The 14,285-nt window shown below is 43.1% G+C and overlaps 1 protein-coding gene across 3 annotated transcripts in view; it reads right to left on the bottom strand.

Moving 5' to 3' along the window:
• LOC105497451 (gamma-aminobutyric acid type A receptor subunit beta3) overlaps positions 1 to 14,285 on the bottom strand; it is a 224,937-nt gene that overhangs the window by 24,362 nt on the left and 186,290 nt on the right. For all 3 annotated transcript variants that reach the window (XM_071067295.1, XM_011768548.2, XM_071067296.1), the window contains one exon: positions 12,717 to 12,854. In XM_071067295.1, coding sequence (XP_070923396.1) covers positions 12,717 to 12,854 — 138 coding nt within the window. The remainder of the gene's footprint in view (positions 1 to 12,716; positions 12,855 to 14,285) is intronic.

Raw genomic sequence — 14,285 nt, forward strand, 5'->3', positions numbered from 1 at the left:
AGTTGAGAACCTGGAAAAACTTAGAAGTTTTTAGCTTAGAATCCATAATAACGCCAAATGTCTTGTTTATTCTTTAATGGATGACTATTCCCTTCTTCCTTGTAGACAGGGGAGATGTGGCTCAAGGCTTTACTGGGCAAGAAAGGCTTTGACCAGTTGTCCTTTCAGCCCACCTGGAGTTCAGCCCTGAACCCAGATGTTGGAGGCGTGGTCCCTAGAGTGACTGGGCTGGCCCAGGGGCACCCTAAGAACAAGAGAGGCAGAGAAGCAAGTCCAGTCCCGGAGAAAGCAGCGGTGCACACTGACGGCGTCCGCTTCGGCCACAGAAAAGGCGTCAACGAGAGCGCGGAGGAGCGCCCATCTGCTTTCTTGTCCACGAGTCCCAGTATTAATTCTCAGATGTGAACATTCCACTCCACACACTTTGGAATCCTACCACACCACCAGGACAGAGTGAGAAAATATCCTGCCACATTCAGCACTGTATTTGCCTTTTCTCTCTTATTTCGTTTTTCTTTCCTTTTGTTTTTTTGAGATGGAGTCTCGCTCTGTCGCCCTGGCTGGAGTGCAGTGGCATGATCTCGGCTCACTAAAACCTCCACCTCCCTGGTTCAAGCGATTCTCCTGCCTCAGCCTCCCAAGTAGCTGGGACTACGGGTGCCCACCACCATGCCCAGCTAGTTTTTTTGTTGTTGTTGTTTGTTTGTTTGTTTTTGGTATTTTTAGCAGAGACAGGGTTTCACCACATTGGCCAGGCTGGTCTTGAACTCCTGACCTTGTGATCCGCCTGCCTCGGCCTCTCAAAGTTCTGGGATTACAGGTGCGAGCCACTGCACCTGGCCTATTTTGTTTTTCTTAGAGCAAGGCAAGTGTGGCCTTTGTTTCCCCCTGTTCGTTTCAACAGGCCACTTTCTCAGTTCCAATCCTCCCGCTCCTTGTTTTCTGGATTCTGATGGAGCTGCCTGAGAGCCCGCCAGTGAGAACCCAATGACCCTCTCTAATCAGCTCCTCCAACTGCTCCCCGACACTGGCAGGTGCCTTCTTTCTGAAGCCGCCCACACCCTAAACTCCAAGAGGCCTCACCTTTCCTGATCTCCTCCTACTCCAAGCCTGGCAGGCTCCTATTCTCCTCCTGCCCCTAAGTATATGCATTCTTCAGACTTTATTCCACGTCCCTTTCTGTGTCTGCCCCTAGATTATTCTCTTTGGCAGTCTGATTCACTCGTATGACTATTACCATTATGCAGGAGATGAACGATTTTATCTCCAGGCCTCCTACCTTTAGCATCAACCACATTTGCAGCCAGGATTATATAAAAGAGAAAAGAAATCACCAAACATACCCAGCTCTTCAAGGCTGACAGTCTCGGAAATTTCCTCCAGTCTTTGTGTGTGTCTGTGTAGAATTTCTCATACACAGCTCTGATCAAATGCATATATCCCATGTCATCATAGCATACAATTTTTTAGAGTTGCTACAAATTATTTGTAAACACAATTTTCGTTTCTTCCTAATGATCCATCAAATATCGACACAAGGACTCTATAAATATAAATTCCTGAATGCTGTAGATTTAGGTGTTTTCAATTTTTATAAAACTATAAATAGTACTCTTAAGGATATATTTGTGCAGAGCTATTTTTCTACATTGAGACTTATTTCTTGAGGATGAATATGCCAAAGGAGGGACTGGTAGGCCAAGGTTTAAAGCTTTTGATAAATATTGTCAAATTACTTTGCAAATGTATCACACCAAGGTATGCCACTGCCACTATCAGCAGATTAATAAAAGTACCTAGTGCACCTTGCAAATACGACAATATCATACATTATCTCTTATAAATAGGCTTTGCTAAATCCCTTGGGAAAACCTTGTGCTTTCAACGACTTTTTAAAAAATTGAATACTTCCTAAATGTTTGTTTGTTCTCTGTATTTAATCTTATAAATTATCTGATTACTCATTTATTTTTCTCATTTCTCTTTCCTCTGATGGCTTTTACCTTTTCATTGAAACACTTTATATGCTAATCCTTGCTTGTATTCTCTGCAAGCATTTTCCCAGTTGTCAGTTTGTAAAGCTTGTAACAGCTTTGAGTGGAGGACATACAGATCCCTAACTTTCTGTATGCAATTACATCTATCCATTTCACTTTTTCCCTCGTGACTGTTAAAACTTGCGTTTAGCCTTCGGTAAGTTCACAATACAGATCTACCTGCAAATCTATTTTTAGGGGTGGCAGTTATTTCAGTGTTTGACATGAGGTGAAAACATACATGGATTTTGGTTCCACAAACAGCAAACCGGTTTCTCCAACACCATCAGTAGAATGAGGCTTCCTTTCATAACACATTTCACACAGTTCTGTTGTTTTTAGACTCCGTTTCTTGTAAATGTGGATCATGGGCATGATGCACCACGCGCGGGTGCCAGACCCTCCTCGCGGGCCTCCTCCCAGTTCTGGGCCTTGTGCAACTTGGGCACATTCAGGAAACACGGAAACGATGCTCACTGTCATGCCACACTCAAAATCTCCTACGGCTCATTACTTCCCACAAACATCAAAACACGCATCCAGGAAATTTAGTTTCTCCATCTTTTCCCAATTTAACTTCAGTTTTATTTTCCACCATGTTTCTGCTTTAAGCACCACATTTTTTCAGTCAAAGAGGTTCTCACTGCCTCAAAATATTCGTCTCTATTTCCTGCCTCTGCTGACTCACATCCTGGTTTTGAAGACGTGTCTTTCCTTATCCACACCTCAAGGTCTTGGTCAAAGCCCCATCTTCCATGAATCCTTTCTTTTTCCTCCTTCCAAATGTAAGTAATCACCCTCTTGAATCTTTTTTCTCATTATTCATATTATTATAATTATAAACATTTACCAAGGTGAGATCTTCCTTAATAAGCCGTACAGTCCCCAGGGCAGAATTTGTGAGGTATTTTTTTTATATACTACAATGCCTAGGTAAATGTCAAAACCATCATAGGTTCTGAATAAATACTTCTGAATGCTGAATGAATGAAAATAGGAGTATTTAGTTTCTCTATGTGAATCTTTAGTTGAGCTTAATACACAAAATGCTCAACATCGTTATTGAATTGTAGCTTGAAATCCCATGGCAACTTCAATATCTTTACTGAAGTAACTTCAATACTGGCTCTTAATTTGCAATTTCATGGCAACCTCAGACCTTTCTTAGCACTTATTTGCTTCTCTTTGCTTCAAGTACATCTTACTATAATCCACCATACATGGAACAGTCTCTGTATCAGTCAGAACATGATGGCTTATGCTACAGTAACAAATAGCCCCCAAATCTCTGTAGTTTGTAACAAAAATTTTTCTTATAAACAATATATCCACTTAGCTCCCTCTGTTTTAACTCTGTTGGCCTCTGTGGTAGAAGGGCTGTATACACTTCCCGTCATATTTCTGTGGCCAGAGCAAGTCTCATCGCCAACTGTTATGTCAGGAGAATGGGAACGTTTAATCCTCCCCCAGAGAAGAGCAGCAAATATTTTTGAATGATAATGCAATTTACTATATCCTCCAACTTTCCATTTGCCAAGTCAACTTTCTTAAACATTTTCCAAAGTACATCTTCAGGGAAACTGTGGGCAGTAGAAACCAATATTGACACCCATGCAATGCCATGACCGTACAGTCAAACAAACACTTGGAAGATCATTAGGGATCTTGAGGAAGAGAATACGAAACTGATTTCAAAAACACATTCATCTCTGGAAATTCACCAAGATACTCATTGACACAGAATTTGGAATTAAGAAAATATACCATTTTCTTTTGTATTTATTTAGCAAATACATTCTATTTGTTAAAAGTAAAATGCCTTTGGGAGGCCGAAGTGGGTGGATCGCGAGGTCAGGAGATCGAGACCATCTTGGCCAACATGGTGAAATCCCGTCTCTACTAATAACACAAAAATTAGCTGGGTGTGGTGGTGTATGCCTGTAATCCCAGCTACTCAGGAAGCTGAGGCAAGAGATTGCTTGAACCTGGGAGGCGGAGGTTGCAGTGAGCTGAGATAGAGCTACTGCACTCCAGCTTGGTGAAAGAGTGAGACTCCATCTCAAAAAGAAAAAAAAAAAAAAAAAGGAAAATGTCATTTCCAATTAGCAAAATGTTTAGGTATTCAGCATATGCCCCACACATCCCAGTCTCTGAAGTGGAAACAGTGAGTGGGGCAAACAACGAAGATGAATAAAAGCACAGTTCACCCTCCTAACTGTTAGTAGCTCCTGACCCATGTCAGACAGATTCATTCAGAACTGGCCTCCATAAAGCTGTGGCATGCACTATCCTGGAGGTATAAAAATATGCTAGGGCACATGACTTAGTGATTTAGGAGAGGTTTCACGGTGTAGGCACCTCTGGTGTATGAGACAGTCATGGTTGAATAGGACTCCTTCAGGCAGGGAGGAAGGAGAGCTTTCAAGGTAACGGACCCAGCAGAGCCGTTCAAGATGCCACGAGACAGAGACCTCAGAGGGTTAGTCAACCTAGTAATTATCTGACGTAGTGGATCTATTCTGCTAGGCAAAGGCTTTTCCCATTTGATGTGCATCTTACAGAGTGCATAAAAGTATTTTTGTAGCTCTGGTAGACAAGGTCCTTACACTGGCAGGATGGAATGCCATGAAATATGCTGTATCTATGTGGAAAACTCCCAAGTGATCACAGCCAGTGGCTAATATTTTAAAGTTGAGAAGTAATGAGTCAGCCGCACTACGACATCCCCTTTAAAACGAAACGGAAGCTTGAATTTACAACTGAAATGCGCTGAAGCCCTAATGTCTGCGTGCCAATGCAGATGTGGTCAGGTCCCCAGGCAGACGCTGAGCCAACAGATAGAGGCACAGTCCCTGGGCACAAGTGCATTGTTCCAACGCAGGGATTCCTTGGCAAAACTACCTAGTGAAGATGCTGATCCCAGCCCTTTCTCCCCATATGCAGTTACCGTTATGCCAAAAACACGGCTCTGGATCTCTAATCCAGCCTGAATTTATATTATTCTCTAGGCATTAATGTTTTTGAAGAACTCATTAAAAATGCAGACACAGAGGGTCATGGCAGCTTTGTAGAGCGCTAAGAGCCACTCAAATGCATCTGTGAACTAAGAAGCTGGTATTTTAGCAGCTGCAGCAGAGTTCACTCATCACATGTTCCTCTTCCCAGCAAGGCCGCCATGGTGGGGCACTCCCACAGCAGCCCGGGAAGCTTTGTGAGCTCTCACTTAGAGGCTTTCTGGGCCCATTATCATGCTATATGATTCATTTATCATCTAGATGCAGCCTAAAATTTAAAATAGTCTTTCTAATTCTTACTCCCATTACTAGTCACCTTATTATATGTTGAAAAAAATCCATTAAGAAAAGGAAATATATGAAATAGAAAAGAGAAAGAAGAAAAATGGGATTGGGGTTTTAAAAAAAAGTATTTCAAATATTGTCTCAACCAGGCAATGAATCCTTTCTAACCCTCCACAGAAAAACCAGCATTGAACCATATAACAGTGCAGCAAAGAACAGGGATGGTTGTTTGAACAATCCAGCCCCACCGTTATTTGGGATACTCGTTTTTGAGAAGGTTACTATCCTCTCTTTCCTTGTGTGTAAAATCAAGGCAAGAATACCTTAAGTGGCAAAAAATTAAATTACACTTCATAAAAATTAAAAACAGTTAGTTATGCTCCAAAGTGTACCATCAGGACAACCTACAGAATGGGAGAAAATATTTGCAAATCATGTATCTGATAAGGAACTTATATCCAAAATACATAAAGAATGTGGCTGGGTGGATGGCTCATGCCTGCAATCTCAGCATTTTGGGAGGCCAGGGCAGGAGGATTGCTTGAACCCAGGAGTTCAAGACCAGCCTGGGCAACATAGTGAGACCCCATCTTTACAAAAATAAAAATATAAAACTTAGCTGGGCATGGTGGCACACGCCTATAGTCCCAGGAAATTAGGAGGCTGAGATGAGAGGATCGCTTGAGCCCAGGAGATTGAGGCTGTAGTGAGCCAAGACTGTACCACTGCACTCCAGCCTGGGTGACAGACTAAGACCCTGTCTCGAAGAAAAGAATGCTTACAAAAAAGACAAATAACTGAATTTGTTTAATTGGGAAGAGGTTTTGAATAGATATTTTTCCAAAGATAGAGAAACAGCCAAAAAAGCATAAGAAAAGATGGTCAGCATCATTAGTCATTAGGGAAATGCAAGTCAAGACCACAGTGAGATACCATACCATACCCTCTAGGATGGCCACAATAAAAAAGACAGAAAATAACTAGTGTTTGTGAGGATATGGAGAAATAATTGGAACCCTCCTATACTTCCAGTAGGAATATTATCAGGCCACCACTTTAGAAAATAGTCTGACAGTTCCTCAAAAGGATGTTACCCTATATGACCCAGGAATTCCACTCCTAAGTATATGAGTTAATTTCCTAAAAGAAATGAAAACATATACATACACTAAAACTTATAACTGAATGTTCACAGCAGACTTATAGCTAGTAGCCCAAAGGGGAAACAAGCCAAATGTTCATAAGCTGATGAACGGATAAAGAAATTGCAGTATATTTCTTCAGCAATAACATGGACTGAAGTACTGACTCATGACACAACACGGATGAACCTTGAAAATGTCATGCTAAGTGAAAGACCCAGACATGCAAGACCACACAAATGATTCCGCTGATACGAAGTGGAAGAGACTGAAGAGACAAATCCAAAGAAACAGAAAGATTCGTGGTTGTCTAGGGCTGGGAGAAAGGGGAAGAGACTGCTAGTGGATATGGGGCCTTCTTTCTCGGGTGATAAAAATATTCTAAAATCGATTTTGGTCATGGTTGCACAACTCTGCAAATATACTAAACACCACTGAATCTGCCTTTCAAATGGGTGAATTGTATGGTATGTGAATTGTATCTCAATAGATCCGTTACAAGGAAAAAAATGTTTACTACGTGTATTTTTACCGGCAATCAAATTCACATCAACTATGAAACACACTATCTGACCCAAAGTACACACTCGATAAATACAAGTTACTTCTTTCTTTTCTTTTTCTCCTACTTTGGTGCCTTCTCTGTTCATGATTCTGTAATCGGGGCTTTCACCGTTGAGCACAGTTTTAAATGTTTGCTGGAGGTCTTAAAGGCAATTGAAAAGGATGAAGGTAGTTAAAAACTCTTTCTGCAAAAAGATTTAAGGTAATGAATTTCTGAAGAAATCTGTTTTCTGTAATGAGACATGCTTCATATGTCAGGAGCACTTGTAAAGAGTGATGTCACAGCAAAAAGAGTATACAGTTAAGCTCTGCTTTGGCCCTGGGAGTGCGCATGCTCTGGCCCAGCATTTTGGACTGAGAGACTAGGGATTGTAACTGGCCAGGAAGCACAGGTGAATTGTCTCTAAAGATGCCTGTAACCAAAGTCAGTGGGGAAAAAAGAAATAGAATTTTTTCTCTGGAATTTCAGGTCAAATTAAATTACAAATAAAAGACAGATAGTAATTCCTCCTTTTAATGTTTCATCTATCTTTTCTGTACCTCTAGTAGATGGTATTTGCAGACTGAATTGGCAATAATTGGATCCCAGGCTTTAGTTAAGCAGCCTAAAGCCTGGAGTTCACAAATGGACTCTTAAAGAGAAACCTGAGTGCATGTATCAACAAACACCGTGACAGGTGGACTTTTAAAAAAATTTATAATTTGTCATGATCATTAATAAGAAAGTAAAGCAATATTTTGAAAATTGAGTTTTGAAAAAAAAGAGAATTCACATGTCTTAGCTGAAATGCCTCATCATTATCCATTTTGCCTCCTCCTCTTTTTCTTCCAATCTTAGCCAAAGTATTCTGAAATAAAGTTAGAATGTATCACTGTCCAAATGTACCACAGAAAAAAGGAAGAGAAAGACAGACATCACAAAATTAAAGAAGCACATTAAATCATCTGTTCTCCACATATCTTGCGAAAATCTCTATCTTTCCGTTCAAAGACAACTCTGAAGTTACGAGTAAATTTCAGATTTGGCAAAAACTGTATATCCCAAATTTTGCTCGTGAGCACGACGCATTTTCAAGACCCGTACAAAAGCTGAAGTTTCAATCTGTTGATCAGTGTGTTCACAGCGGTATTTGAGGAGCTCTTTGGTTTTCAGCTGAATATGTTTGTTGAAATAAATTTAATTCAGTATTTCTTTTAACCTGATCCCGTATCTGTCTGTTATGCAAGCGCTTGGCTCACGTTTTCACAGCTTGAAACTGTTACAGCCAAAGGCTCAAATATCCTGACTGAGCTTCATAGTGCTTTCTTCAACGACAGAGTATTCGAATAAATGTTTCCTCTTTATCATGTTTTCAGAAAATTACAGAATTTCCTGCAATGAAATTTTAAAAAAGGTTTCCTAAATTTTCTTTTTTTTTCACGCTCATGTATTAGTAGCCCAAACGAAGCAAGAATTACATATTGAAACAACTGGAAACTTTTCTGAAAAAAATAAAGAGGGGTGAAAAATAAACCACGGTGTTAGGGTATTATAGAATATACTGAAAATGACTGGAAAAAATGGACAGAATTTAAATAAATCTGCTTGAAGATTTATTTAAATCTGGAGAGATTTCAATGGAGAGATAACAAGCCAGTAAAGAGTCTGTATCAAGATGTGGGAGAGAAAGAAAACAGAGAGAAGAGCCCCATGTTTCACGTACCTGCAGTTTCCATAAGGGAAAGATGAGAAGCGAATTAGGACATCCAAGACTCAGGGGACTAAGGGGGCAGACGCTGGACACAGAGGCCATCAAGAAGGGGCCGCGTTAAACCTCCTACAGCTTGGGTTGGGTATTCTTACACAAAGAGTTTTGCTCAAGATGTGAAGATAAACCAGACGGACTCATGCATGCTCAAAGACTGAGCCTGAACTCAGAATTACTCATACCCCAGAAAGTAGATGAAGCTTATCCTAGATTGCTAATGCCTCCAGCTGTCTACTAGAAGCAAGCACAGATCCTCTCTAAAAGATACACCAAAAGAGCATTGCCAGCATGAAGCTTGAGAAGAAAATGAAAAGCAACATACGGAAAGAAATGAGCAAGATAGACAAGATAGGATGACAAGATCAGATATGTGTGTAATCAGGGTTCTAGAAGAAGAGAGAATGGGGCAGAGGCAGCCCTTGAAGAGATGATGGCCAGTGATGCTCCAAAACCTCAGACAGACATCAAACCAGAGACTCAAGAAGGTCCATAAACTCCAAGAATGGCCAGGTGCAGAGGCTCACGACTGCAATCCTAGCACTTTGGGAGGCTGAGGTGGGCAGATCACTTGAGGTCAGGAGTTCGAGACCAGCCTGGCCAACATGGTGAAACCCCGTCTCTACTAAAAGTACAAAATTTAGCCGGGCCTGGTGGCACATGCTTGCAATTCCAGTTACTAGGGAGGCTGAGGCAGGAGAATAGCTTGAACCCAGGAGGCGGAGTTTGCCGTGAGTGAAGATCATGCCACTGCACTCCAGCCTGAGTGACGGAGTGAGATTTTGTCTGAAAAAAAAAAACAAACAAAAACACAAAACAAAACAAACAAACAAAAAACTCCAAGAATAATAATCACAGAAAAAGCTGCAACTTGGTACATCATAATGATGTCCATGAAAACCAAAGGCAAAGAGAAAAATCACAAAGTCATCTGCAGGGGGAGAAAAACAAGTTACAGTCATGCCCCTCATAACCACCTGTAGGTCAATGGACGGGATCCCTTAAGATAATAGAGGAGCTGAAAACTTCCTACTGCCTAGTGACATCATAGTCTGGTCCTAATAAACTTTCAGAGTGTTCGTTCTTTTCTAGTTACCCCCCAGCTTTTTTTGGGGAGACAGCATCTTGCAGGCTGCAGTGCAGTGGTACAATCAGAGCTCACTGCAGCCTCAAACTCCTGGGTTCAAGCCGTCCTCCCACTTCAGCCTCCTGAATAGCTGGGACCACAGATGCTGCCACCATGGCCTGACTAATCTTTTATTATTTATTTATTTATTTATTTATAGTTTTTGAGACAGAGTCTCGCTCTGTCGCCCAGGCTAGAGTGCAGTGGCACGATCTTGGCTCACTGCAACCTCCGCCTCCTGGGTTCACGCCATTCTCCTGCCTCAGCCTCCTGAGTAGCTGGGACTACAGGTGCCCGCCACCACGCCTGGCTAATTTTCTGTATTTTTAGTAGAGACGGGGTTTCACCGTGTTAGCCAGGATGGTCTTGATCTCCTGACCTCGTGATCTACCCACCTCAGCCTCCCAAGGTGCTGGGATTACAGGCGTGAGCCACCATGCCCAGCCTAATCTTCTTTTTTTTTTTTCTAGAGGTGAGTCCTCACTGTGTTTCACAGGCTGGGCAGGGTCACCTGTGGCCTCAGGTGACCCTCCTGCCTTGGCCTCCCAAAGCACTGGGATTACTGGTGTGAGCCACTGTGCCCAGCCTCTAATCTCTTTTCCTGGGAATACTCTGTCAGGCCAGAAAGTCCTTCAATCCTGTTTACTAGTCGCATTCTTATTAATTGAGAATACTTGTGGAAAGGAAAATAAATCAGGATAATATTTAACATTAAAATATTTTTAAAACATTGCAACTTAGGCCATTTCTTCATGCGTAGGTGAATTAGAATAATTTTAAAGTGCAAGCTTTTGAAAGTTGGGAGGTTTTGTAACTGACTGATTGGGACCCCTTGGGCTACACCCAGTAAATGCAGGACTCAGTCCGTGCTGGGAGGAAGACGCAATCCTGCATTCTGATGGCCCCATGGGTCTGTGAATAGTTAGGTATTCTGCCACATACCTGTAGTGTCTGTTTTCTCCAGACATTTTTAGGATGTGTTCTAACACATACAGGCTGAAAAGACACGGATTGCACCTGGAGAACGGTGGTTCTAAGTGCTTTCAAGTTAGTGGATTCAGGGTCATTCTAAGTGGCTGTCCCCCTTGGAAGCAGGACACCCTCTACAAACACCTCACCCAGCTTTCTAATGAGGCTGCACGAAAATGCAGTAAGAAATTCGCATGGCAGCACCCTCATGGCCATCTCTGCAACTTTCTAGGCAAAGGCTGCACAGACAGGACTACTCCACAGTGAGTATACTAATCTCTGTTCTGAACAGACCCTCAGCTCACACCACCCAGGGCATGGAACACTTTGAAACCCAGTTTTAGAAGGAATACACCATTTTTTTCAATGCCTCACAGGCCAGCGTTCTTGGTTGTGGACACTATTTCTTAATGATAAGTCCATGTTCCTGCTGGCTCTCATTCCTCCCTGAGGTCAGCCTCTCAGTGCGTCTTCTCCGGAGAATGCAGGGACACCTGCAAGGCCTCCTGAGGCAGAGGATAAAGTGATGCTGCATTAAAAAAACGACCTGATCGGTGTCTTAAAAATTTGGGCTTTTACATCGACTTATCATGTACTTCGGCTCCTAGGGGCTGGGGTGGAGAGGGAACGTTGGTGACGGCCTTGACTGATCAATTACTTACTCACTGACAACGGCCACACACTCAGGACACACTGGGCATTACTCAAGAGGAGGGCGGGGAGCGGATGAACCACACATGACTGATACGGGTTCCTCCTCAGGGAGGTGTGTCCTTGCAGATGCAGGTGCCGTGAGCTGTGAGCAGAGCTGGAAGGTGGTCAGTACTGCCCTGCGGAGATGCACCCCAGCCACTTAACCCAGCCTGGGGGGCTGTGTGGGGCCAAGCAGGTCGAAAAGGCTTCCCAGAGGAAGTGGCATCAGATGAAGCCTAAGAATGAGTCGGAGCTAGCCACATGAAGGCGAAGCTGGTGGCCATGGGTCAGGAGCATTCAAGGAGCATTCAAGGCACTCACTGGCTTCATGGCTGCCATCACAGGACTGGGATCAATTTTTATGCACTCTTTGTTCAAGCTACATGGATGGTTCTGCCTTCATTGAGCATTTTCAACCCAGAGTTTGCGGTCTCTGTAATGCTTTACATTTTACAAAGCACTTTCATTTATTATATCAATTACAAGGCACAGCATTCAGTAAGCACAGTCAGCACTGCACACTGCAAAATACACATTTAGTAAAACCTGTGCAAGAATAGACTGAGGAGCAGAAGACGCCGTCTCAATCTTTGGGCAGTTGATATAAAGATGACAAGGAAACCCAGGCTAAGGCAACCCTCATCATAAGGTAACGTCAGGAGAAGATGACCATGTCTAATGGGGCAAGGCAGACTGGAGGTGATGCAAGTTCCTGGACCACCAAGGCTGGCTGCTAACTCCAGTGGAACGAAGGCAGCTTACTCTTGGGAGGAGAACAGCGCCTACCTCCTCTGGTCATCCTCTTTCCTTCCTCTTCCTTCCTGCCTCCAAGTTCATCAATGACCTGTTGTCTGCCCAAGGATGGGAGATTCTTATGTTATCAAACATTGATTGGTGAAATTCATCCTCAGTCTTTTCAATAATGTCCCAGAGAGCATCTTCTTCTCAGGTGAGCCTTCCTCCCCACCAAAGCCTACCACTCTCCTTTGATACAGAGAGCAGAGGGGTGTGTGACGTGTGAATGACGACAACACTCCTTCGGATGATCCCGCGCCGGGGGTCTGCTGCAGCGTATTCTCTCACTCCAGTCACACCCACGGAGCCAGTGCCCCTGAAGGGTCTGTAATGGATGCAGGACTCACCTGTAGCGAAGACAACATTCCTCGAGACCAGACGGTGCTCCACGATGGAGAACTGCGGGAGCTCGATCCTTTCCACTCCGGTGACAGCCTTGTCCCCGCCTCGCCAGTAAAACTCAATGTCATCCGTGGTGTAGCCATCTGCCGAGAGAGAAGCAGGGAGACAGGAAACATCACCATTTCGTACAAATGCACGGCTAAATAAACTATCATTAACACGGAGGTTGCGGCTCTGCTATGTTTTGAGTAGATTTGCTTAATGTGCTTGTCTAGGGGAAGCGTCATCAAAGAACTACCTTTCCAGTATTCTGAGTTATCGCTGCCATTTCATGTGTACCGGGTTGGTATTGAGAAGCCGAGAAGCTGGGGAGAATGCGTGCTCTGACCAGAGTTCTGTCTGTGAAGTGCAACTTCAGAGCTGACCCAGACACCACATGGAGATGAATTTAAAATACATCTCAACTGCAATGAATAAGATAGTTTCAAGAGAAAATGGGAATTGCAGTACGAAGAATTCTGGAAAGGAAAATCCTCTCGAGAGCTTTTGAGAGAGTTCAAAGACTGACGGTGAATTTCACCAATCGGTGATTGATTAAATGAGGTGAGCTCAGAGCAAAAGGAATGTTCTCCTTAGCATATTTGGATGGTTTTATCAGCTCTTCCTGGCCACAAAGTTTGCCAACCTTAGAAATCCCTGTTCTTGGGATATTCCTGACCCTTAGAGATGTGCACAGGTAGTCTCATCAGAAAGAACAGTGGTCGTTAGCTGGATTATAGCTGCAAATCCAGCTTTAGCGCAGTGTTCATGTTCACGTGGTGATTAATCACGGCTTCTCGAGAATGAGTAAGTGGGGCAATAGAGTCCACTGTTACTTGTAACACCAAGGAGTCTCCTAAAACATTAGGTCAACTTTGTCAATAAGATCAATTAAAACAGAGATTGGGAGAACAATATTATCTCAAGATAAAGGACTTTTTAATTTGAACATAAAATGTAAAAAAAAATATTCACTCAATATTGAATGTTAGTCAAACAAATGGACCAAAACCGTAGGGTGGGGAAGGGATGCTCCCCACAGCTAACGCCACCTTCCTGGTCCTACCTACTGTCCTCTCTTTAATAAAACATGCATCTTTCCACATGGTAAGTGGCATACTCTGCTTAAAACCTGCAAATGCTTCCCAGTGAAATTATTAATAGCAAAACAAGTACAAACTCCTTACAAGAACCTCAAGGACCTACAGACCTGGCCCCTGGGCCTTCGGCTCCCCTTCCTCCTTCACCCAGCCAGGCATCACTGGTCTCTTACTGCAGCTCAGACCAGCGTGCTGTGCCCAGGGCTTCTGGGTCCTGTGCAGGGGCACACCTCCAGATCTTCATGTAGCTCATTCTTTCCCACATTTGCATCTTGGCTGAAATCAAACCTCGCAGAAGCCTTCCCCGGCATTCCATCTCACAGGCAACCTCGCAATCTCTCACTATGCTTTTATCAGACTACTTTCTTCGAAGCACTAGCACTATTTGATTTTGGTCTAAGGGTTTCCTGTCTTCTGTGGACTAGAAACTCCACG

Source organism: Macaca nemestrina, chromosome 7 (genome assembly GCF_043159975.1).
Source record: "Macaca nemestrina isolate mMacNem1 chromosome 7, mMacNem.hap1, whole genome shotgun sequence".
NCBI lineage: Eukaryota > Metazoa > Chordata > Mammalia > Primates > Cercopithecidae > Macaca > Macaca nemestrina.